Genomic DNA, 24,323 nt, shown 5'->3' with positions numbered 1-24,323 from the left:
ATTTAATAAATGGGTATTATTGGGTAACCCATTTATACCCATATACAAAAATTTAAGATATCCATACCCATCTATTCATGGACGGGTATGGGTAAATCTAGTTAAATGGATTGATTTGCCACCTCTAATTATGTCCTAATAATTTTCCGTTAGTTACTAAAAAAATAATTTGGCTTTCCAAATCACTACTGACCCAAATTTTTGTTGAAAATAAGAAGTATGAGTGAGGGTTTCTTTTTTTTTTTTTTTTTGTAGTAAATAACCATGGGTTATTAATAACTGGAATCAACCTAATTGTAATTTGTTACAGCCTCAAATCATTAGCGATTTGATTGTTGTACAAAAAATCAAAGCCACAATGCCGAATTCCAAATAATTTGGACAAGAGAATTAAGGGTATGTTCAACCAGTTACCAGTAACCTACCCAAGTCACTAACAACTCTTCTGATTCAGGGTAAAAGAAAAACCCAAACAAATTAGAAATTTTACCGGTGAATAAGGCCTTGTTCCTGAATACATGAAGATAAAAAGAAAGACGAACAAACCGTCAGCATTCTTCCACTTCGCAGAATATCTTGTATCAACTGAATGTAGTAAATGAATTGATTAGGACCATAAAACATACAACAGAATGCTTATGCATGTTCCAACATATGCCTTAAGTTCCCTCTAAAAGAAAAAGAGCCCTTGAGTTATAACAGATCATAGAGTTCAAGTACAAGAACTGTGGACAAGAAGTATGGTTTAGGGTGGCAGAAACTTCAAAAGCTGCCTAGGTATTGGGCTCTACCGCTTGGTCTGCAGCAGATCACAGCAGATTGTTGTTGAACTACTCATGATTTGAGGAATGAGAAAAAGCTCGCAGTAGAATGTAGCAGCAGCAACTCCATGAGCTGCATTACTCCTTTGAAAATGGCCTAAGCGGACTGAAGTGCAACCTAGTCTTCTTTGGAAAGAAGAAAAGGACAATTATGAACAGCAGCAAACTAATCGCTTAACCTTGCCATTTTCTGTGTGGAGAAATCTCCTGAACTGACACTGGTAATCGATGGTTCCCAAAAGTGATGTAACCTCTGCTATAGCAAATAAGAAAATGGAAATGGGAAAGAATGCACTGCAACTGCCAAACATCAACCAACACTAAGATGGTACCACAGCATCGGCCTGTCTTCTTGTTAATCGTGAATACAAACCATCTTTCAGTAGTAGCTCTGAGTGGCTACCTACCTGGAAATTAATTTTAAAAAAATTCTTAGCATACTCAAAAGCGAAAAGAAAGTAACTACTCCCAGTCACATAAATGTGATTAGTCCTATTTGATTACTTAATACTCAGACTCTTATTTAATTGCAAGCTGCATGTTGCTAATCTTTTACACAAAATTTAAGCCTCGGGAGCAAAATGGAACTTCCAGACTTGAATATAAAGATATCAACACTTGTACTAGTGACAGTGCTTATACAGTGACAGAGGTTAACAAGCATGTAACATAAGCCTGCGCAAGCTGGAATCTAATAGATTGTTTGAGTTTCAGTAGCATCCATGCATCGGGAAATAGGAGGACACAAGCCTAGCACCTAGCAGCAATAATTTTCTGTTTTAACAATGTCAGAGAAACTAGAAACCTGAAAAGAGTGAAGTGGTGCAAGGAAGGAAAGAAAGAAGGCAAAGAAGACAAAAGCATAAGCCCCCTAGTGGATCCCATAAGCAGAGAAAAAGAAACATACATACCTGAACAATTTTACCACCTTCCATGACAACTATTTTGTCAGCAACCCGTATTGTAGAAAGCCTGTGAAAAGTGCACTATCAATACTTCAAATATTCAATTTTCTAGCCCTCTTTCGTCCTCTTTACAGCAAGAGGCAATGATGTAGAAGTCCAAATAGGTTAAACATTGTTTCATACATTTACCTATGTGCAATCACTATGACAGTTCTCTTTGTCTTTAGGTCACTTCTGACTGCACGAAGGACACCCTAAGTACAACAGAAGACACTTTAAGCATGTGTTTCAAGGTTTGATGAGCTACTTCTACCAAAACGTCCTCAATAGATACCTTAATGTTGTGCTCACTCTCAGCATCCAGTGCACTGGTGGCTTCATCTAGGATCAATATGTCTGGGTCCCTAAGAACTGCCCTTGCTATAGCAATTCTCTGCTTTTGCCCTCCACTGAGCAATTCATCATCCACAAGAGTTTGATAGCCATTAGGCAAAGATGAAATAAATTCATGGGCAGAAGCTTGCTTGGCGGCCCTTTCTACATCCTTTTGATTTACCACCCTGGGACATCCATATCTTATATTTGAACTGATATCAGTACGGAGAAGCCGAGGTTCCTGGTGAAAACAGTTCTAATTAGAGAACGTTAACACATTTCACATGAAATTAAACCAAAGAAGTTGAGAAGGTAAACCTGTCCCACATAACCGATTCTTTCCCTTAACCACTTGGTGTTCAAATCTTTAATTGGGTGCCCATCAATCATTATCTAGATTTAAAATCCCAATTACACAAGTCAGAAATGGAACAAGTCAGATTGAGGCAGAATGCCCCAGAAAAGTTAAGCCTTTTTTCTAATATGCATGGCATAAGTGTATACAGTCTGTGTGTATAGAGAACAAAAAATGACAAACTTCATGTTCTCAAACTTGCTGTACTTGAATCAGTTTTTTAATTTGCAAGATGTAATAACTAGCTCAGCAATAACTACACTATAAAGAGACTACTTTTCCAAATAAAAAGTTCCATGTTGTTGACAGAATTACTGGTTTCCTCCGTCAGTTTGAATGATGTAACAGTAAAAGCTCACCTGGCCACCTGTTGGTTCATAAAGGCGGAGCAACAGATTCACTAGAGTGCTCTTACCACTTCCGCTTAAACCAACCTACACAAAGTTAAATAAGGTGATACTAACTTCTCAAGAATTCTGTTTGAAGGAATAGAAGAAAAAACACAATGGAAGCAGAAAGAAGAACTTTAACCAGGCACATTGAAGTTTATCTATTGTGCAATGTGAAACTGCTTATCTCATAATAGGCCTGAATCATGCTATTTATATGTCTGATTGACACCTTATGGAAAACTAGACCTCAGGAATCTTCAATCATGATATTGATCCAAGTTTATATGGTATTGTTGAACAACAAATAAAACCTTTGGGAACATGTCTTGGGAAAAGTTATTGAAGAAGGTGGAGAAACAGTATTTTCAATGTTGCAAGTGTAAAATGCCTTCAGAAGGACTTTGATATTATTATATTCTTCTTTCACAAGTATCGCCACTCTATCTAATTAAATTCAAGTATCCATCCAAAGGAACTAGATTTTCCTTCTCTTTGTTTTAACCACTTTCTTTGATTCTTTCGCTTGAGTTGCCACCAACCTTCTCTAATAATAAAGTTCTCTAAGTATGACCTCTGAGTTTCCTGTCAATGGACGTTAGAAGGGAGTTATTCCTAGTATTTACCAAATAAGAAGTGTGGCCACACTGGTCATTCTTTCATTAAACTTGATTACACCTCAATATACACTTCTAGTTTTCAAAATATGAATGATTTAGCGTATGCATTTCCTTATTATCCCAGAAATCGATTGATACTCAGAATATAAATCATAATGAGCAAAAAGGAACACTTACAATTGCAACTACTTCATTAGGATGCACTTGGAAGTTTATATGTTGCAATACTGGAACCTGTTAAGTTGTGCAATAACCAATGCATTCAATTGTAGCCATTCAAAATTTGCAGAAACCAGCATCATCTAGATATAGATAACAGCATAGAAGGGAAAAAAGTTTTGAAAGTATGAAGATAAACCCTACCAAAGCCCTTGAAGGGTAGGAAAAGGTGACATTCAGGAATTCAATATGCCCTACCAGTCTTTGCAATTTTGATCCTGCTACACAATAATACGCATAAGCATTGGAAATATTACTTCCAGTCTTTACTAGGAATAAATAGCACTAAAACAAAAGGAGTTGTTTGAAAATGCTATTGATGGCATATTTCCTTGATTGTAAAATATTCAGTCTAATATTCAGTCTATCTGCCATTAACTTCAGACAGCCCCCCATGAAGTTCTGTACTATTTAAAAGAGACAATTAAACAAAGACAACAACTCTCAATCTTAAACTCAAAGCTTACCAGTTGATATGAACTGATTACTTGGTGGAAGATCCATCAGTTGGAAAACCTTTTCACTGGCTCCTATAGACTGCATCAATGATGACAAGCTGTCTCCGACCGACCATGTTGAATAAATCAGCCATTCACTGTATAATATGAACTTTGTAAGTTGCTCCGCTGTTATACGACCAGTCAGTATAAACATTCCTCCGATCAGCACAGCAATAACCTATAAATTAAATGCCGAGAGTAAAGTCAAACCCATGATATGGAGAACAACAAAATTATGGTTTCTCACATTAAACTCACAGGTTATTAACATTTTTAGCACTGGTTTTAACCTGAAAGACATCCAACTTTTCCTTTCTCTCCACAGCCTTCAAACACTTTTCATTCCAGTTAAATAAAGAATATTTGGAAGTGTCCAGATAGAATTTACAGGTAAGAAGCAGCAGACTGAAGTGGTTAAAATGAACTTTTTAATCAACTGCACTGTTGCTAATGGAAGAACCACCAGTTTGACCCCATCCTTGGCAAGTTTGAGTGACTTCCCATTTCCTTTCCCCATACCCCAAGAAAAGAAAGAAAATCAAGTACGACAGGTATCTTTCCCCCTCCCCCCAGCCCCTCACAAAAAAAAAAAGAAAAAGAAAAACAGATGCTTCCCTGTCAACTGGAAACTTATTCTGGAGTGCATGATGGATAATGAAGCTCACAAACCCAGAAGACAGAAAATTGAATGAAACTTAGCCTTTTGAATCATGACGCATAAGACTGACCCAACATACAAACCTTGATGCTATATACTAGCTTAAGTTAGTTGAAGTTCTGCATGAAAATTTTTCCTCTTCAGAATGTATAGAAACTACAGATGAAGCAGAAAAGTTTTTTTTCTTCCTAATATGAACTGGAAGGAACTTACCTGTGTTGAATGGTAGAGGGTGTTGAAGCTGAAGTTCCAAAGTCCATATGCAGCACTCTGTCTCAAACTTATATCCGCTAATTTCTCCAGCCAGTTATTGTACCTTTAGATTAAAGCAGCAAGCAATGACATACATATCTCAACCTCAGAGCATATATACAAATGTATATGCAATGTGAACAGTGACACTGTACTGCATTGATCCTCAATAAACGACATTGCATCATATGTCTTGCATACCTTCCAAGTTCTTGTTGTTCAGTACCATACACTCTTACAGTCCTCATTAAAGACAGAGTCTCTTGAGCAACCTAAGCGTATAAACAAACAACTTCAACAGGATAGCACTTTTCCACTTATCTGGACAATTAAAATTGAGTTTGCCGATATTACTTCATTGGCTGAAGCACCATAGTCTTGGATCAATTTAGCTGCTTTCTTTTGGTACCTAGAGAATATGCCATGTAAATATAGATATTAAAACATAGCAATTTAAAATGATAAAGAAATAAGAAATTTTCAATCTGTCTGGTTCTTAAACTACTTTTAAATGCACTTAAATAAGCTCAGAGCATGTCCAGTATTGAATAATTCAACCAATGGTTCTGGTAAAATACTCCAATGTTGAGGTGGCTACTTAATCAGAGGAAATCCACCTTTCAGCTGTTTTTCAGTTGCGTAAACCCATTTCCTTCCAAAAACTTGCCTCAAGCAGCAAATCTTACTTGCACATATTCTCTTATAGAAGTGTAATTCCACAGATAGCTTACTTAAATTTATAGTCATGAGATATCAATAGACCACTTCTTATTAACGTTTCAAAATAGGCATAATGCATTTTCACTTTTCCTAAGAATATAGCCTCAAATCATTGCCTGTTCATGTAAGGCACAAGGGTTTACAGGATCTTACTGGCCGTATAACAGCATTATGGTTGACAGCATAGCGCATATAGCGAATGTACACAATCCAAGTGGCCATGATAAGATCAGTAAGTATATTAATGCACCTGTCCCCTGAATGAACAGATAGTTATAAATTTTTCTACTTGTAAGTGAATAGTTATAGATTTTTCTACTTGTAAGTGAACTCCAGACTCACATCTGTGATGACTAACCTGAAGCAAATTGCGAGATACAAGATTAAGGTCATAGCCAATTACGCGTGAGACTTGCTGACAATCTGACCCAAGCCTACTTGTTAGGTCACCAACTGTCTCATAGTCGAAGAAAGAAATATCCTACAAAGCAATCAACTACATATTAAGAATAGTGCTTTAGATAAAGAAAATCATTTTGCATGCTAGGGAGAGAATTATGCCATATATCAATTCAAACAAACCTGAAGAAGAAGAGTAGAATATAATCTTTCCCTCATTCGTTTGACCTGCACAAGCCAAAAAAGTCAATTCAGTGCAACAATCAAATTCTCATGAACCATCTCATCTACTCATTCACCAAAATGGATCATTGAATGCTGTCTCAATCTAATCGAACAAAATGCCTTTTCAGTTGAATAAGATAGCTGCATTATCTAGCCTAGCAAAACTTAACTCGTCACACCTTTGAATAATAGCTAAAAGGCTTATTCTGCAGTTTACGAAACACTTACATTATACTTCAAGTTACTACTACATAAATACACTTTATTTCATCCAAGAGGTTGGTGAAGATGTGGACTGTTGAGCGTTCTAACTTGCACAGTAGACAAAAACTTAATTATGAGAAAGTAAACTCACCAGAATCATATTTGCAATGCCAAAACAGCATCCTCTTATACCACTGTGAGTTTCAATAAGAGAAACAATATCAAACTGTGGGGGGGCAAACATCGCTCATCTAGATCATAAAACAGTCGATATGCAAAGTAGCAAACGTTGAACAAAAAGTAGTGAAGTTTAACAAAGTAAAATGCGCATTGGCTTGTACCCCCTTTGTGGGTCAAGACCTTAAGAAGTTGAAGACAACTAGGAATAAAAAAAGGCATTTATAATTGAGTCTGCTAATGACTCAACTAGCTGTTGTTTAAAAGAAGGGAGGGTTGATCATACGAGATATTAACCTGCAAATTCCTGATGTAATGCATAGCAGAATCAAAAGCTTCACATTCCAGGAAAACACCGATACATTGTTACTTTGGGCAGAAAAGATTGATGCTGTCAGATAATGAGGAATCGAGATCTGCGAAAGCTGAGCCAAAGAAACACATAGAAGTCAGATAGGCAGTCCCTGATCAACAGAACAATATAAAGCTAAACAAACACCCACTTCATTGAAGGAATTCAATCTAACCTTTTCTCGTATGTATGATGAGGAACAATCAACTTAAGACAGGTTTACTTTAAGTGCACTTACACCACCTAATCAATATTTTTAAATTATGTGAAAACCACCTTTAGATTCATTAGCGTTATTATATTCATTTCGTGAATTGAATTATACAAAGACACTACTTCAGTACTGGTTAATCGTAATCATGATAAAATACAGAATCTTAGATCACTACATTATGACACATTTTCAATCCACATATGTATGGTAAGTCAATAAGTCCAAATTTTAGTTGGCAAAAGACAGTGGTAATTCGAGGCAATTCAACCGAATATTTCACAAAATGTTAAGGGCGTATAAGTGGGCTTAGACTGCTAGACATTGTTAAGTTATTTATACATCTGCCTTTAGAGTACAACAGCATTTTGATACTCCTCTAGTGTACTACCAAGAAGTAGTGCATAATTTCTAGAGCAAATTCATCCAGGGTTATTCATCTTAATCTTGTGTGATTTTTTATCAAATTTATAGCAATATTGACCCCTGTTGGTCGTTTGCTTATATATGGAAGTCTATTTCTCGGGAATCGACTTCAACTTAAATACCTGAAAAAGTTGCGCGTTATCCCTGATACTAACACTACATTTCGCTACATGTATTTATGGACTTAAAAGAAGTTACTAGTAAAATATAAAGGAGGGAGAAACTCACGGCAGTCAGCATCAAGGAAGAAAAGGCAGTAAAAATGACCCACCGATCTTCACTTATCAAATCCCACATCCGCCGAAGCGCTCGCACAACTGTCACCGGTTTTGCCGTCAGGACAACTTCAACATGGTCCGAGGAAGAGAGCCTCCACCAGCTACCACCTGGCAAAATATCCTTAATAAACTCAATCACTGTTCTGGGATTCTGACTAAGTTTCTCGCTGCCCTCTGTTGTTGGAAAATCAACATCCTCGGGATTGCTAATAGTACTGTTGACAGAGTATCCATTGACTGAAGCTGATGACTTTGGAGGAGAAATGGAAATGAATCTTCCATTGGATTTGGAGGGAGTCAACTGGAGATTGGTTCTGGCGTTAGGAAGAGGATCGTGATTGGTGTTCCTTATTAACAAGACTTGCGTTTTTCGTTGAGATGAGGATATGATGAAACTTGAAGATGTCTGGGGATGGCAGAAGACAACTGGAAGAGCCATTGTTGTCTCGTCTCCTCAGTCCTCGAGACTACCACATATTTCAGGAGAACTGGTTTGCTTTTGTTTGGTTTTAAGTTTTAGCGGTTGGCTTGGCCCGATTGGCTTCTTGGCGCTGCTTTTCAATACGGGTCGGGAATGCTGATCCGGTAATAGTCCAGCTGCCCACGGCTCTGTTGCTTGGAGTGTTAAATAAGTTGAATGTCGCTTGACAAAGGAAATTTGGGTATATACCGATTCTTAATTTATGTGGCAGATAGATAGATAGATAGATTCAAGGATCTCTTAAATCCCTTTTATTACCAAAAAAAAAAAAAAAAAGGATCTCTTAAATAATTATATGTTCATTCATTCACGAGAATGTAGAAAAAAGGTTATACTAAGTGATACATGATGTTACGATAAAATTCATGTGATACTTGAATGAATATATGGAATGATATATATATATATATATATAATACATATAACGGATGCACTATAAATACTTGTTAATGCACTTATATTTCACTCAACTTACTATATATATACATAATAACAACTATTACTTTCTTTTATATTTATACACTTTTTCTAATTAGTTATCTTGTATTTATATATTTTTTTAATTAATTTTATATTTTTAAAAATTTAACACCTGAAATATATTTTAACAAGACTCATAGAGCACCCTGTTAAATATATATGTGTGTGTATATATATATATATATATATATATATATAGGTATTTGCTTCTTTTACCACACGAATGCTCAATACAAATGTGGTTTAGAAAGTCATACTATACAATTTACAACTTATCTATTAGTATAATATTTTCTCCCCTTCTAAACTTTGTAAGTGTAATGGAGGGACGGTTAAAGTAGGATGACCATTTCTTTTTCTTTTTGGGCCTAAGCAACAAAAACGTACTATTTACAAATGGCAATGATGTACAGCAAACTGGGAATTGTTTCAAATCGTACATTGTTTGGTTTATAGTTTTGTGAAAAAATATATTTACAATTTTTATAAATATATTTTTTAACTATTTTTTTAATTTTCAACATAACGATATTTGTAAAACATTAGAAGTAGCAATTCAAACAAACAACACCCGTGCTGCTGAATTGACTCGGCTGAATTACAAACATTTACAAAAGTAGGAACATTCATCGCCTTTAGTACAAAGTTGCAACTGAGCAGCCAGCCGCCAGCCCGCCACAAGCTTTTATCAGCATCTGGGACTGGATGCCGTGAAGGTTTTTAATTTGAACTTCTTCTTTCATTTCACACCGTTTGATTGCTTTTTTTTTTTTTTTTGGTCCAAAAAAAAAAAGCCACGCCATTTGAACTTAGCTTTTGATTGCCGTGGAGATTGCTTTCATCCTCAAGGGCCACGTCTACACTTTTTTCGGGACAAGCCTACAACCATATAAAATGGTCATCACGTAAAATGGTATTTGTGCTTAAGGATCAATCTATTCACGTGTTTGGATAGAGTATTATTTGAAATAATTACTGTAATATTTTTTATAATATAATGTATGTGAGATAAAAAATAGTTGAAAATAGAAAAAGGTATATTGAAAAATGTGTTTATGATACAAGCGAAATATTATTTGAAATAAATTTCTAATCCAAACACACTATTTTATAAGTGAAATTCAGTGTTGGATGGTGAAATAAGTATTATTAACCCTTAGATTAAACATTATTAAATATTTAAATTTTAAACTATTTATCTCTAGTAATAAATACAAGTTGAGGAAATGATACTCAAACGAAATCATAGAATTTTTCTAATCCATATACTGATGGTGTATATATTAGCACATTACACTGTTTGATCTTAATTTGAACTCATATTTTATATTTGCATGTGTGATATACATTTAACGGTACTAACGTGTATATTGTTAATGTATACAAGATTAATCCAGACTTTCAATAAAAACTATAAAAAGAAAAAAAAAATCAAGTTAACCAATTGGACTAGACTAAAAAGTTTGTTTAAAATTATTTTCTTCAATTACTTATACTAAGCTTGCAAAATATTAATTAAACTTTTTTTTTAACTTCAATCTGATTAACATAAAAAAAATACACTAAATTATATCTGTTAAGATTTGGTTTGGATAGAAAGAAAGTTGTGCTGTAAAATGTAGTATAGAAAAGTGAAGTAAAGGAAAATCAATATATTCTCCAATATACGTGCGGTTATCATGAAACAAATTGAGAGAAAATAGAAAGGTATGATCATCATCAAACAAATTGAGATTTAACCAAAAAAAAAAAAATCAAACAAATTGAGAGAAAAGAGAAAGTCAGCGATACTTAAAGTGATAGTTATCAAAAAAATTTTATGCAACTAATAGTTTTTTGTCAAAATCCCACAAATCTTGTAGGACTTGAAATGCAATAAAGTAAGAGAAATTTTCTATTTTCTTGCTAAATGAACACAATTTTCCTTGCGAACAAACATTACGTGAAAGATGGAGTGGATTAAACTAATCAAAATGTATGTATTGTAAAACCAAGCTAAACGAATTCATTCTATATGGATCGAATGATGGCTCGTGCATAAATTAGTTGTTTCGAGAATATTTTTTAAAAATTTTACTACATTGGTGTATATGAAAATTTTTTAGTGTAGATATTTTTGGTTTTTTTTTTTTGTTGTTTTGTGGGTACTTTTAAAATTTAAAATTTTTAGATACCTTTTACAAATTATGCAGCAACACCCACCATGATCACCGACTACCCTCGTCGTCTCAGCTCCTCTCTCCTACGGATAAGGGGCAGGGAAGGTCATCAGAAACACCGTCCCTGAATAGCTCATGCCCAGGATTTGGTCACAAAAAATTATAAGGTGCAGATCACTTCTTATATCTTGATTTTCACAACGTGTTGTGGAACTCATAAAATTTTATTCTAAAATTACACGTTGTACAAACAAAATTATACCGTGTGCAAATAAAATTATGCGGTGTGCAAAATGCACAAAATCGCCTGCAACCGTTCCTGCCCGTGATTTTTCTCCTACTCTCTCTTTTTCGTCTTTTGTCTTCCCTCTTTCTCCTTTCTCCTCCTTCCTCATTTCCTTCTTTTCTTCCTTTCATTCCTCCTTTTTTCGCCCTCTCGTAGCCTTCCTCTCTAGTGTAACCAGTTAGAAGATCGCAACCAAATCTAATCACACTCTAAACAGGAAAGGGAGGACGTAGAGGAAAGAAAGAAGGGCAAGAAGTTGACAAAAGAAGAGCAAGGGGTCTTGGCGGTGGTAAGTGATTATGGTGGGTAAAAAAGAAAATATTTTTTAATACATTTTTATAAGTTATATTTGATACTGTATGTATTTTTTGAATTATTTTTAAAATTATTTTTAGAATGTTTACAAGTGAGCTTGTTTGGATATGAAGAATTTTAAAAAAAAATTTCAAATTTTATTTTACTTACATCATATACATGATTTTTGACCATTTTTTTACTCACATGTATCATATTATAAAAAAAATGTTGTAATAATTATTTCAAATAACCTGTGTATACTCGAAGTACAAAAATAGTTTTTGAAAGCAATCCCAACCAATACAGAGTAATTATTCATTAGCTAGCTTCTTTGTGGCCTTTAAAGTCATTTTGACATCCTCTTGCACAAAATATCTCTTTCTTCTCGTTCATCTTCTTCCTCGACTGACCGAAACTGTTTTCTACCTTGTATCATCATCTTCCCATTGCAAATAAATAAATAAATAAATAAATAAAATACTAGTGTAACACGACGCCGTTCCAAGCATGGCTGCAGTGCTCGGCAACTTAGCTCTAATACTGGACCCAGCTCGCGTAACATCTCCACGCTACTATACGTTACCCGACCGAAAATCCCACCGCCCGCAGGTCCCAATTCTCTCCGACGTCGTCTTGAACCTGTTCAAGAAAGAATCTTTTGCCCCAGAATTCGATGGGGAAATCCGAAAAGAGAAATCTTTTGCTAAAAAAGAAAAGTTAAAGTCTAAGTCAAAGGTGAATGCAGTGGACTACGAGAACTCCAGCGACGACGAAAATGGGAATGGGTTCGCGGATGAGGATGGGTTTAATTGGGAGGAAGAGATGAGGAGGAGAGTGAAGGAAATTGAGGAGATGAGGGAGCTAGAAAAGAAGGCTGAAGAAGTGCAGAATAGAGTGGACGAGGAGTTTAAGGAAGTTGGTGGGGAGAATAAGGAAGAGACTGAGGAAGAGAAACGGATGAGAGTAAAAAAAGAGCTCGAAAAGGTGATTAAATTGTTTTCCTATTTTTTTCGGGTTTTTCATTTACTCAAAAGTTATGGATTTTTGGGCTGATTTCAGATGATGTGGATGTTACCTTCTGTTTGGAGTTGTTTGATTTGTTTTGTTAATTTGAATTCGTTTTGAGCTATGACTACTACTAAGAGAGATTAGTATATGGATATGGATCAAGTTTTATAATCCTTCATAAAAAAGAAAGTTGTATTAAGGCAGGTTAGTTATTTTAAGATTTATATGTTAGCTGCCAACTGGAGAATGAGTCAGATCTATACAGGCTATACTTATTAAATTGTGTCTCGGTAAATTCATTTTGATGAGTTTGTTGCTACTGTGTGTAATGGTACTACTACATCATTCAAAATTTCGTCTTTCTTATTCTATTCTTTAAGTTGTTGTAGATTATCCATTGTGTAGAGTGTCATTATGCTAAACTATTGGACTTGGTGGCAAGGAACAGTTGTCTTATTATTGGGAAAAAGAGGAAGTACCTTGGCTGGTAGGAAATGGTTACTGCCTGAACTAGTGCAGATTCTCTGGCGTTCAAGCTTCCATATAAAACATGGAGAAATTTGGTTATAACTGCGGTTACTAAATATGCATTATGAAGAATGTGCCAGATGGTGGTTATCTAGGGAAATTTGACAACGGGTTATGGGATAATGAAAATGGTCATCTCACACTATATTTTGTAGCATAAGAATTAATGATTTGTCCAAGGTATTGAAATTTTGTTGTTCTATCATAGTTCTCATCTGATGGTAAAGCTTAATTCTAGTTGTTTTTCTGTGAGAGTAGGTAGCAAAGGAGCAAGCTGAACGGAGAAAAATGGCTCAATTGATGTTTGACTTGGGTCAGAAAGCTTATGGGAGGGGAATGTATGGACGTGCCATTGAGTTTCTTGAAGCTGCCCTCACCATCATTCCCAGGCCAACTTTGTTTGGTGGTGAGGTTAGTCCTCAACTTTTTAGAGAAGGATCTGTTGTGGTCTTATTGGATTTTTTTTAATATATATGTGTATATATATATATATATATATATATATATTTATCATGATCTTTAATTTTCTATAACATGCTTTTTGTTTCATCAGATACAAATATGGCTTGCAATGGCCTATGAAGCTAACAATCGACATGCAGATTGCATAGCACTTTACCAGCAGCTGGAGAAAAAACATCCCAGTGTCAGCATTCGGCGGCAAGCTGCAGAACTGCGTTACATATTGCAAGCACCTAAGCTCAAGATAACCCAGGAAGAGATGGTTACCATACCACTGATAGGTTCTACCTACGATAGGTAAGTTCCATGTATTTCTGTGTGTTTGTCTCAGCAGAAATTGCTGGCTTGTGCTTCAGGATATAAATTCTTCATGTATTAATGCATTAACGGCTTGGTAACATAGAAAATACATCTACTAAGTGCTGAGGAACTAGCAGTGGCACATAATGGACGCTTTTATGTATTTCCAGGTTTAAAGTCAATTTTAGCAACAACAGTTTATAGAGTTCCAAGTGTTGAAGTCCGTGAAGACGCATGTTGAATACTTGAAGATATAATGATGGTCACTAGTCCCTGCTTTTTGATGTTTCAGTCTTCATTATCTCTAATTAGCTAGACTAGCATATTGATGGAAAAGAAAGAAGGGTTATGACGGTGCCTAGGCAAGATAACAAACCAGATAACAGAGAGAATAATAGACGAGCTGCTACTGATGGTCTTTGTAGTTTTAACTATTAAATCATGAGTCGCTGTTAGGTTCAAGGTTTGAATCCTAGGCCTGACAACTAGGGTTAGGAAGGGTGTGGGAAGGGATGGGGAAAAAAATCAAATCAAATTATGAGCAAAAGTATTGCTTGAATAAAGTTTGGGTGGCTTTTCACACTAGTAATATTAAAGGATATTAGTGGAAGAAACGCTCTTCTCCTTAGCTTATTGAGCTTGTGAATCAATGTTTCCGTATTTCCTTTCCTCTTCATTCTTATAATTGGATTGGGGATTGGCATCTTGTTCTCATGAATGGTTAATTCCCCTGGAATGATACGTTACTCATGCAGTTGAATTTGACAGCTATGCGGCAACATGGACTGACAAATACAAGGACAAAGATCAAAAGAGAAGTTTCTCTACTACTAATCAGCTTCCATCAGGTAGAGACTACTTAGCAGACTTCTTGGCATGGAAACCCCCGGTTGGCTTGGAGAAGAACCAAACCTTTTGGATAGCTTTGACATTGTGGGTAGGGCTGGTTGGAGCTGCTCTTTTACTGCAAAAGTAAAAATGCTTCCATTCTTTTATATCATTGGATTTTGAAATCAATTGGCAGATTATAGCCAAAGTAACAGGTGGAACTCATAAAAGGATGTCAGCTGAAGCCTGAAAAATGTATATGTAAATACCTTCCTTTCTCTGGATTCTTTAGTGGAATATAGTATATTCTTGAACATTTTTATCTGCATTTAAGTATAAAACATTTCCCTGTACATTTATACCCAACGGTCTTTTGTTCTTACTTTTTTATCTATCTCCCTCATACAATTTATTGAACTCTGATTAATCAAATATATCTTTTTATTCCTGAATTAAATTTATCATTATTTTTTTGACTTATAGCTTACACATTCCGTTGGCTCCTTCAATAATAATTTTTTTTAAAAAAAATAAATCCACGAATTATGATGTTCAGCTGAGTGGAGCTCAATTGGTAACCAAAGCCCAATATGCCATTTCACAAATCACAACCCTACTAACACGCAAAAGGGCTGAAATGAAGAAACAAAAAGAGACTAAAGATGGTACCGATCATAAGTAAAGAAGAAGAATCCTGGGGTCTGGAAAAATTTTCTGCGCCGAAATATTTGTTTGTTGAACTGTAAAATTATGACAAATCTACAAACGTGACACTGAAACGAGAAGAATAAACCGTGAATGCACGAAAATGAGGGAGGAAAAACGGGCCCAATTTGCAAATTGATCTCCCTCAGCGGCCTCGTCCGCCGCACAAAACCCTGATGGGCCTAATCCAACTCCACACAACACTAAGCTTCCCATTCTACCCTTCTTAGCAGAACTAAACTCCCCAAACTCCAAGGTAAAAACAGTAAACTAACACTAAGCTGCCCACTCTACCCTTCTTTGCAGAACCAAATTCCCCAAACTTCAAGGCGAAAACAGTAAACTGACGACCCTTCATCTCCTTAATACATAGAGTAAAAAATCTGAATAGTCCTCAAACTATAGAGTTAGTTAACTTTTGATTCTTCAACTATTAAGTGCATATTTTTACCTTTCAAAGGATATATTCTCCATATTTATTACTAGAGATACTTTCAGAGATTAGGATAATATCACTTGGCACCTTTTAAGTTTTAAAGACCACCAATCACTATCATAGCATATGAATTGACAATATGAATTGACAAAATTATCTTTGCTAGTTTAACAACTTTTAGGCAGAAAATTATGGAACAGAAAATTTATAGGTAAATAATGTAAATCTTATATTATAATCAATTTGGTAAAAAATTCAATATAAGATAACAAAAAAAGGTGGAATTGGGACAAAAATATATCTCTCTTATAAAATGATTATTATAAGAATATTTGAATGATCCAAGGTTTTGATTGTTACAAAAAAAAAAAAATTTTAGGAGATGTTAGTAATATTTTTGAAATTTTAGAAATGTCAAGTGATATTAATAAGAATATCAGAGGAAGTTTTTAAAATTATCTCTAATCAAAAGGGTGAGAAATATACCTTTTACAAGTTTGAGGGACAGAAATTATACACTTAATAATTGGAGGGCTAAACATCTATAAACTTAATAAGTTGAGGGCCGTCCAGATTTTTTGCCCTACTACATATACCAACAAACCCTAGCGCCCTCCCCTGTTCTCCCCAGCCGCTCCAAAAACCCTCTTTCTCTTCCCCACCTTCCCGAGTCCGCCACCATGACGACCCGTTTCAAGAAGAACAGAAAGAAGAGGGGCCACGTCAGCGCCGGCCACGGAAGGATCGGCAAGCACCGCAAGCATCCCGGAGGAAGAGGTAACGCCGGAGGCATGCACCACCACAGGATACTATTCGACAAGTACCATCCGGGTTACTTCGGGAAAGTTGGTATGAGGTACTTCCACAAGCTCCGTAACAAATTCCATTGCCCCATTGTCAACATCGATAAGCTCTGGTCTTTGGTTCCTCAAGAAGCTAAGGACAAAGCTACCAAGGACAACGTCCCTTTGATTGATGTCACCCAGTTCGGATACTTTAAGGTTTTGGGTAAGGGAGTTTTGCCTGAAAATCAACCTGTTGTTGTCAAGGCCAAGCTGGTTTCCAAGACTGCTGAGAAGAAGATTAAGGAAGCTGGTGGGGCTGTTGTTCTCACTGCTTAGGTTGTTTTGCTTTTTGGATTTACCAAGTCTGAGGCTTTATTAGTAGTATTATAATTTGGCACTTTTTTGGATTTACACCTTAAATTTTGTTGCTATGAAATGAATGTTTTTGGACCCTTTTTATGGATGTTTTTAATGTTATTCAGCAGATTAATTTCAGCACTATGGATGGATTTTTATGGTATATGCTAGCATTTACTTGGGATGTTAGGCGTTAAAATTTGCTCTACTTAGAGATCAAATTTAATCTATCATATATCCCTCGATTGTGCTTTCTGGTTCGCTATACTTGTTATGATCTTACAGAGGTTTTATGACTTGCTATCTGGTTCGAATTATTTGTCTCGAGTCTGTAAATTTCGAGCCTGCTTATTGTAATTGGATGCGGTTTTAATCTAAAGCTTATAGATGCTATTAGTTTTGGGATTATGTGGTGTGTCTGGGTGGATTTATGGATCCCACTTAGTTCCTATCAATAAAACAATTTAGTGTTGAAATGATAGCGTTTGCCTGGTTGGCTAGACTTTAGTAGTTATGTTTTCAAATCTAATTTTTGAATGAATCTGGGAAATGAAAGTATGTTTCTTTTCTAATAGTCTAGGGGTGGAAGAAATCTGCATGTCTCCTTAGTTCCACTTTTCCAGGGTTGGGGAACTGAAACTGTAGTATAGCAATTCAAAATGGAGAATGTTGAGAACCTACTACCATTTCGGCCTTGAATTCTTGGATAGTGATTGGCCTCGTATGAAATTTGGGTACATGTGTTTATTTCTGTCCGTTTCATGATATGATAGCTGAGAACAGGGTTGCTCTTAATAAAAGGACCATAATTTCTTGTAGTGTCAAGTCTGGCAGATAACCAATCGTAGTTTTTCTTGGCTACTGCTAATCTCAAGCATCAGGAATTTGATACTTGCATTTTGATTTTGCCAGAAATGATTGTCTGTTATCTTCACATAGATTGATATCTCGTCTACTGAAGCGCGAATTTGCTCTTGGAAGGTTGAGCTTTTTAATGTGGATTACTGCAGGTATTCAGCTAAAATTGAAAGCAGAAATTACGAATATAATGAGGTGTCACCAAATTAGGATGCTTATATGATGTATGCTATCTCAAGATGACAAACCATGAAAAGAAAATCCTACCAGTGAATGGGTCCAACAGTTTCCTTCCTTTTTTGTGCCGTAGGACCCAAACCCATCAATAAATTTTTGGCTATTTTCAATGTCATTGCCAAACCAAACATCGAACAAAGAAACTCAGGATGGTTCATCGTACAGGTCGGGAAGCCATTCATTTTACTTCATCAATTTGAGCCTCCGTTTCCCCTCCCCAGAGTTTTAGTCTCTCTTCAGCAGCATATGCCTGCATAATGTTAAGCGCCTCGAGCACAGTAGAGTTCCCTTTTATATGTTTATGAGAAATCAGCGGCACTTTGAGATTCATGAGAAGTTGCCAATAATGAAAATCTAGTCGCAGTTATCCTCGCTACATCTCCCAATCAGTTTAAGGTTAAAAAAAACATAGATCTTGAGAGTAGTTATGACTGCAGCATTACTAGTACCTCTTTGTTCCAGTTCGTCCTGATAGTCATCCAGAGCAGTGACCCCGCCTGAAGGCTTAATCCAAACAACATTCCGTACCAAATCCCCTGAAGAGGAAGAAGTAGATTAAATTAGAAGCGTTAAGATTTCAAATGTAGCACTTTCTTGCATTAAATGGTGAACAAACAAGAAAAATTGAAAAGGTACCTTGACGCCCATGTCAAACTTGAACCCCATTACAAGGCTCAGGGGAACGCCCAACAAGAAGTAGCAACCGGCATTGATTAGTGCGACCGTATTTTGCCATCCTGCCCCAATTGCCACCCCTGTAATGGCACATCATCAGATCATTAGGACCTTATGCATTTATTTATATCAACCAAGGCATATGACACGGAGAAATGAACAGACAGATACATAGATAAGAGGAATTGATGAAACTACCAGAGAGGGCATATTGCAGACGTAAAAATAACGCTGGCTCCTAATAAAGGCACCAGCTCCTGAACTAGCTGTTGAACTTCTGCACTATCTGTGAATAATGCTGGGTGAAGAAGCACGGAACTTCCCCTAGCAGAGCTGACCTGACCAGCTCGGGTCGCTGATGGCAGAGCTGACTCCAAGCCTGCAAAACAGAAAGGAAGAGCTAACAGAGGGGGCCCGAGGGTGGTCCCCGAGGGCGCTCCGACGGTCAAGTTAGTTTTCCGGTGAGTAGAGTTCACGGGAGGTCGTAACAACCGGGAGTAATTTGCCTATAGTGAGCGTACCTTGGGCAATGGGTGTGTAGCACTATTTATACCTGGGTCAGAGTCCGACCTCCGTACGTTCCGAGACCTTCCTGATATAATCTCAATCCCGCGCCGAGCGGGATTCCGACCTCTGCGGGACGGTCTCCTGATCCCCCTGGAGCCCTAGCGGGGGTGCGGCCCAGGGCGGTCGCCAGGAGCCTGGGGCCGGAACCCAGCTCGACTATACCTGGGCTGCCACGTGTCTAGGTCCAGTACGGGGCCTCTGCACTAGCCCCCTATATTAGGTAAGGCTTCCAGGCAGACCTAATCTATACTCTGTCACGTGGGAGACCAGCGTCGCGCACTGCTCTGCCCCGGTCACCTCTGGTACAGTACTGTCACTGAGAAAACCGCGCCGATCTCCTGGGTCGAGCGTCAAACTCCCAAGTTTCGACAAACTTGATCAATGCGTGCCGACCTCATGGGACCGAGCATCAAATTAACACTGACATGGTTTAAGCCCCCGACTTTTAAAGATTTGAGCCCTGCCGACCTCCTGGGTCAAACAAACTCATTCAAGTTAAGGCACAACGTGCCGACCTCTTAGGGCCGAACATCGCACTTTCCGATTTCAAAATTTCAAGCCGTGTCGGTCTCTTGTTGCCGAGCATCATACTTTGAATGCAGTCACGCCGACCTCCCGGGTCGAGCGTCGAACTCTGATTTTAGAGGATATGCCAACCTTTTGGGGTCGAGCATCACATTTCCAAGGCAGTTATGCCGACCTCCTGGGTCGAGCGTTGAACTCCATGAATTTAGCAGACGTGCCGACCTCTTGGGGTCGAGCATCACATTTTCCAGGCAGTCATGCCGACCTCCTGGGTCGAGCATTACATTCTCAGGGCAATCGTGCCGACCTCCTGGGCCGAGCCAGCGTGCTCCCTGGTTTTGACAAGCTGCCTCAAAGTAAGTCACGGCGTGCCGACCTCTTGGGGTCGAGCATCACACCTTCAAGACGGTCATGCCGATCTCTTGGGTTGAGCGTCAAGCCCCCCGTCTTTAACAGGCGTGCCGACCTCTTGGGGTCGAGCATCGCACTCTCAAATTTCGCAATTTCAAGCCGTTTGCGGACCTCATGGGGGGTTTTTCCGTCCTCTCCGCTCTCCGAGCCCCCCGCGCCCCGGGCCGCCTCGGTCTCCGCTCGCCAGGATCCCTCGCCGGCTCTCGGGCCGGTGCTCTCAATGGTTCGCTTGGATCGTGTTCTTGCCATCAACACAACAATAATTACCTTGCGTTTCCCACAGACGGCGCCAACTGAAGAAGCACGGAACTTCCCCTAGCAGAGCTGACCTGACCAGCTCGGGTCGCTGATGGCAGAGCTGACTCCAAGCCTGCAAAACAGAAAGGAAGAGCTAACAGAGGGGGCCCGAGGGTGGTCCCCGAGGGCGCTCCGACGGTCAAGTTAGTTTTCCGGTGAGTAGAGTTCACGGGAGGTCGTAACAACCGGGAGTAATTTGCCTATAGTGAGCGTACCTTGGGCAATGGGTGTGTAGCACTATTTATACTTGGGTCAGAGTCCGACCTCCGTACGTTCCGAGACCTTCCTGATATAATCTCAATCCCGCGCCGAGCGGGATTCCGACCTCTGCGGGACGGTCTCCTGATCCCCCTGGAGCCCTAGCGGGGGTGCGGCCCAGGGCGGTCGCCAGGAGCCTGGGGCCGGAACCCAGCTCGGCTATACCTGGGCTGCCACGTGTCTAGGCCCAGTACGGGGCCTCTGCACTGGGAAATCCTTCCGGTTGAGGAGCAGAATGAGTGCGAAAATAAGGCCAAAGAGAAAGGCAGTCAGTCCACCAACAATCACTGCAAATTTTGCAGCTCTAGGCCGCCCACACCCCAATTTCTTTGATACCGTGACACTGCATAAAAGTAAACATGATTGATGCATGTTTGAATTAGTTGCATGTACTGCTACTGATTCCTCTTCCTGTTTTGAAGTGCTGAACCAACCTTATAGCTACATTGAACCCCAGGCCCACCATGCCGCTCCAGCCTATAATGTTCATGCTGCAAAAAAGAAACCACGCGAAAGTGTAATTGATGTTCATCAACAAGCTCGAAATTTAGTTCCATAATACCTAAATCAAGAAAGGCAAAAAAAAAAAAAAAAAAAAGAAAAGAAAGGTTTAGGCCATACTTGGATTGCTTGTTTCCGTCGGAAAATATTGTCATTTTTCGTGATCACATTTCCCTATCACCTTTTTCCCTCACATATATCAAATCGCTACAGTAATTTTTCCATGAAAAATGACGGAAAATACAATCCAAACACAACCTTAGCTTTCTCGATTTAAAATATATAGTGAAAAGCATAAGGATTCATAAAACTAATATATGGTACAAGTTTTAATAGCAGCGGAATTGAAGTTGGCTTTTTTTTATTTTATATCATTAACCTGGTGAAGGCATTGATTGGCTATCGACGTCGTTATTTATGTACTGGAATGTTTTACTTCTAGGTTAATATGGCACAGACCATTAAAGCTTTAAAGCCTAAACCACTAAGCTCAGGTTGTCTAGTTTCTATTTTCTTAACTAAAATTTTTATTAACTGCAGAAGTACATACTTGTATGCATGTTTAAGTTACTGACTTGATGATTAATATAATTGATTTCAAAACACGTTAATTAGTAATTGTCAACCTTTCACCCGGCCTGATTCTAACTCACCATATGGACAAAGCATCAACTGAAATTTCCGCATTCGGTAAATAGCCAGCAGCAAGTGTTAGGGCCATAATACACCATACCTCCAAGCTGCAAAATTTGTAACATTCAAAAGCGAATCACTCTAGATTACATATCGTTTTACATGATTAAATTTCAAGCAGCGGGACGGCTTTAAAGTTTAATTGAACTTGATCTTTACACATCTTTCAATTTACTAGTAACTGCAGAATAAAAAACAATCTGCGTCTAAAGGAAATTAAGAAATAAAAAAGCCACGAGAACTTAATTACCTAAGCATTACAGCTGATGAACTGACAACTTGACAAATCCTGAGAGATTTCTTAGGGCTTTCCAGGAGAATCCAGACCAAGATCGACCACAGTTCCCAGACATGACATACAAGAACTGGCCTATCGTTATGAACCACCATGATGCATTAAGCATCAAGGCCGCACCGAGAAGTCCCAACCGCAGCTTCATCATAACAAGCCAGCCCAGAAAGGCATGCAGACAAACAGCAATCGCAGATATCACAGCCATTTCCATGACTTTGCTTTGTGCTTGCAGAAACTTTGCTAGGGGAATTGTTATTGCATATGCAAACTGTTGTGGGATCATCCATAAGGCAAATTTTCCTGCTTCCTTAGCTATTGATGCATTCTGGCCGAATAATTTCAGAATTGGGGTGGCAAATATAAAGAGAGGAAGTATCCAAAGTGCCAACGTATTGAGGATAACCCAAGATCTTTGCATGTAAATGCCTAGCATGTTATGTCTGTTAGCTCCATATGCTTGTCCGCAAAGTGTCTCTAGTGCACTTCCCATTCCCATCTGAATGGGAAAATCTACATTAAGATGTGAAGAAGAAGAAGAAGAAGAAAAGACAAGGAAACTGCTCAAGTAGGGCAAAAAAAAAAAAAAAATCAAGAGAAGGAGAATGCATTTTAGGGGTTCACAGTGATGTGATTCAGTACATATTCTAATGAAGTACTTAATTCAGGAAAGATAGCGAAGTAGAGGAAAAAATCAAGAGCAGGACATGGAGAATAGAATATAGTAACATCAACCATGGACCAACTAAAAATGGTTTTAACTCCGAAGTCTGTATGTATACCAATATGCCATAACCAAATGCAGCAATGACACAGTTTTCCACAGAAATGGCAGCTAGTTGAATGGTCCCCAGCTGGCCAGCAAAGATTTGAGTGAGAGCCCCGATTCCATACTGGCAAACCGAAGTGAAGATGGATGGACCAGCCAAGTACCAGAGCTTCCTGGCTTCGATGAAGAACTCTTTAGAGAAGTCACCGATACGATACCATTGATGGGACCAATCTCACCTTCATATTTGGAAAGGGATGAATTCGAAGAAGACTCACTAGGGGGTGTCAGGCAATTTTGTGGATTGAGTTGGCCATTGCCATCGTACATGTGGGATAGAAGAGGCTTCTCACCATCCTCCATAATGTCTAGCTGGGCACTACAAATAGAGATGAACTGATGAAGTCTTGAAAGGTTTATGTATATATGTATAGCGCCCTGATAAAATTTGTGAAGTCTGGCCATTTGCGTTGCTTTCTTTTTAATATTTACTATTTTTGAGATTGGAAAGGATCCCAGTTCCATTTTGAGATTGGAGTGATTTTCAATTTGACTCAAAAGAGCATACACTTCGTCCTATTCAAGAAACTTGCTCCGTAAGTATGTCTTCTTCTCTGGGAATATTGCCAACCTGACCATCTCAAACAGTCATGCCGCCTTCTCCCCCCACTTTTCGTTTCTCCTGAAGACTTGGAACAAAAATTGGGTATCGCCGAGAAGCATCGTATTATTTATGCAGTTCCTTGTTCATGTTTATTTCTGGCTGTAGTTTACAAGCTTTCACGGAACAATCCCGTGTTGATTTGTTTGGCAATTTCGTTAATGAGGCATTAAGAAATTTATCAAGTATGGCGCGTTTAATAAGTTAAAACTACGAACTTACAAAATTTTTCGGGGATGAGTATTTAGTTAGAATCTACTTAAAAAGTTGATTAATTAGGAGGGGTAGAACTATTTTTGCTAGCACAGGTATACAGGGAAATGAATCTGCATATCGCTTAAAGTCCGATACTACGTACGTGGCAATGTGAACAGACTAAAT

The 24,323-nt window shown here is 38.0% G+C and overlaps 3 protein-coding genes and 1 pseudogene across 7 annotated transcripts; 2 read left to right on the top strand and 2 right to left on the bottom strand.

The window, feature by feature from the left end:
* Positions 1–576: 576 nt before the first annotated feature.
* Positions 577–8,649, bottom strand: LOC140016736 (ABC transporter B family member 26, chloroplastic-like). 4 transcript variants are annotated; one of them, XR_011822940.1, is made up of 18 exons: positions 8,037–8,647; positions 7,117–7,244; positions 6,794–6,836; positions 6,397–6,441; positions 6,173–6,295; positions 5,968–6,071; positions 5,449–5,503; positions 5,296–5,366; positions 5,056–5,158; positions 4,152–4,362; positions 3,829–3,905; positions 3,643–3,699; positions 2,816–2,890; positions 2,420–2,494; positions 2,061–2,342; positions 1,910–1,980; positions 1,733–1,793; positions 577–1,228 (listed from the first exon to the last, which is right to left on the bottom strand). XR_011822940.1 is itself a non-coding variant. In XM_072070386.1 (18 exons), exons 1-18 carry the CDS (start codon positions 8,523–8,525, stop codon positions 1,142–1,144), a joined length of 2,151 nt encoding a protein of 716 aa, XP_071926487.1. In that variant the 5' UTR covers positions 8,526–8,644; the 3' UTR covers positions 577–1,141. The 4 variants fall into 4 exon arrangements, 3 of the variants coding, with proteins under 3 accessions (XP_071926487.1, XP_071926488.1, XP_071926489.1); XM_072070386.1 differs by having other exon boundaries at positions 1,916–1,980; positions 8,037–8,644; XM_072070387.1 differs by having other exon boundaries at positions 1,916–1,980; positions 3,829–3,902; positions 8,037–8,643.
* A 3,444-nt stretch (positions 8,650–12,093) lies between these two features.
* Positions 12,094–15,281, top strand: LOC140004120 (uncharacterized). 2 transcript variants are annotated; one of them, XM_072070872.1, is made up of 4 exons: positions 12,094–12,773; positions 13,584–13,736; positions 13,879–14,084; positions 14,843–15,281. In XM_072070872.1, the coding sequence occupies exons 1-4, from the start codon at positions 12,297–12,299 to the stop codon at positions 14,844–14,846; spliced, it is 840 nt and encodes a 279-aa protein (XP_071926973.1). In that variant the 5' UTR covers positions 12,094–12,296; the 3' UTR covers positions 14,847–15,281. The 2 variants fall into 2 exon arrangements, with proteins under 2 accessions (XP_071926973.1, XP_071926972.1); XM_072070871.1 differs by having other exon boundaries at positions 12,153–12,773; positions 14,856–15,281.
* A 1,365-nt stretch (positions 15,282–16,646) lies between these two features.
* Positions 16,647–17,342, top strand: LOC113719653 (large ribosomal subunit protein uL15x). The gene has a single exon (XM_027244908.2). It carries the CDS (start codon positions 16,737–16,739, stop codon positions 17,175–17,177), a length of 441 nt encoding a protein of 146 aa, XP_027100709.1. The 5' UTR covers positions 16,647–16,736; the 3' UTR covers positions 17,178–17,342.
* A 1,129-nt stretch (positions 17,343–18,471) lies between these two features.
* Positions 18,472–23,746, bottom strand: LOC140016616 (protein DETOXIFICATION 29-like; annotated as a pseudogene).
* Between the last annotated feature and the right edge of the window lie 577 nt (positions 23,747–24,323).

The sequence above is a fragment of the Coffea arabica genome, chromosome 11c, assembly GCF_036785885.1.
Source record: "Coffea arabica cultivar ET-39 chromosome 11c, Coffea Arabica ET-39 HiFi, whole genome shotgun sequence".
Classification (NCBI taxonomy): domain Eukaryota; kingdom Viridiplantae; phylum Streptophyta; class Magnoliopsida; order Gentianales; family Rubiaceae; genus Coffea; species Coffea arabica.
The sequence above is the reverse complement of the archived record's forward strand: the minus strand, read 5'-3'. Positions and strand labels throughout refer to the sequence as shown.